At 39.6% G+C, this 1718-nt stretch overlaps 1 protein-coding gene across 1 annotated transcript in view; it reads left to right on the top strand.

Annotated features, from left to right (window-relative positions):
• The window catches only part of LOC101857936, a gene marked incomplete in the record, with an annotated part of 95305 nt that overhangs the window by 88588 nt on the left and 4999 nt on the right, over positions 1–1718 (top strand). Inside the window, 2 exon segments of the mRNA XM_013080089.2 lie at positions 608–1059; positions 1536–1589. Of these exon segments, the coding sequence (XP_012935543.1) occupies positions 608–1059; positions 1536–1589 (506 nt within the window).

The following is a 1718-nucleotide window of genomic DNA, read 5'->3' as shown; positions in this document are numbered from 1 at the left end:
AGCATACAGTGCGAGCAGCCGATTAAGCGCTCAAACACTAACAAACTGACAAGATCTTTCGCTGTCTATAGCCGGGTACCCATTCCCACCTGGGTGAAATATAGGCCACGAACAAACGCTTTCCACCTTTCTCTATCCTGGGCTAGTCGATTGATGTCACTCTTTGTCTTTCCACTTTTCTGTACACCCATTTCCGTGACTCTTTTCCCGGTTCCAAGTGGTCTTCCCCTTGATCTTTTACCATGTGGGTTCCAATCTGATACTTTTTTTGTTATGAAGCTGCTTTACTTCATGAGAGTGTGTTCAATCTCCATTCAATAATTCAAGCGCCAAGGCCAGCCATATATCGCTTTAGAAGGTGCCAGGATAGTTTGGTTCTCTTTCAACCACTTTAACTGTAGCATTTTACAGTCGGAGAGATGAACATGGGAAACATGACATTTAATGCATTAATCTTTGCCCTGGGGTAATGTTTTTACTTATCGAGAAGTTTTGTATGCAGTCTTAATGAGACATTTAGAAGAATTGACAATTCACTAACAGTAAAGGAAAAAGGGTAATTGTTATACCTCATTATGTTAACCTGATTCCATTTCTTCTTCCACAGACCGTCTTCAAAACAAGTTGGACATGCTCGAATCGTTCATTTACAACATGATAACAAAGCATGCGCCCGTTCTCGACAACATTCCTCGTAGTCCCAGAAAATCCAACGTGCTGCTGCAGAAAATTCTAGACGCCAATGTCGTTTGGGACACGTCACAACCAAACGTCACGAACTTTGCGTCGAACTGCGCACATCTTCTCAAATCTACTGCTGAAAATGCCAGCCAATCGCTGACAGGTTATATGTCGAATATGCTCAATAATTCTGATTGGTCAGAACCCAACGCGTGCTTCCAACCATATATGGCTGCCCAAAACACGACTGTCAATAGCGCTGCAGCAAATCAGAAGTATATGCTGAGCACGGATGGACAGACCAATGAGAAGCTGACAATAGTGGCCCACAAACTTCACTATATCAGCATATCTATCCTCTCAGTGCTTGTGGTTATAGTAAGTATAATATTATGTGGTTTAACTTTGATTGTTCGAGTTTTTTTCTGAGCTCTAAATTTCCTGTAATAGTAAAGTCTTGTATATGCACAAAATGTTATGCATTTTTTATTGACTTTTTCAACAACAACAAAAAACTTTCAGCGCTTTTCTTGGCGTAAAACTTGATATTATATTGACTGTGGACCAATGAGACTGACTGCTGGATAGCGCATGACCTTGGTCGTATATTTTCTTTTTTTTTTCTTCAATTTGATGTTTCACGCCTTTTTTCTGAATGGTGATGGTCATAATTTCTCTTTTTTCTCTTTTTCTCTTTACTAAGATGTCTGTTTTACCATGACACAATGTTGTATTTCCCCTATAGGATGATTTTTATCTTTGAGGTGCTCTTTAACATTTTTTATGGCAATGGTTAAGTTGTTTTCCGATTTGCTTCTTTCTTTTCGGGAACTAATTTTCCCTCCCTTTTCCAGCTGCTGCTCAAGATGATATGCTCAGGAAAACGATTCTTCAGGAGTAGAATGCAGGTAATTAAGCTTGCTCTTTATCAAAATCACTGTTACTGTTATAAATTGTGGTTTATTGAGAATAGTAGATACATTTCGTTTAACTGTGTGCTCGCTAGAGTACAGAGATTGGTTGGGGTGGAGGGGGTG

This window comes from Aplysia californica, unplaced genomic scaffold (genome assembly GCF_000002075.1).
Source record: "Aplysia californica isolate F4 #8 unplaced genomic scaffold, AplCal3.0 scaffold00074, whole genome shotgun sequence".
NCBI classification, from domain to species: Eukaryota; Metazoa; Mollusca; class Gastropoda; order Aplysiida; family Aplysiidae; genus Aplysia; species Aplysia californica.
The sequence above is the reverse complement of the archived record's forward strand: the minus strand, read 5'-3'. Positions and strand labels throughout refer to the sequence as shown.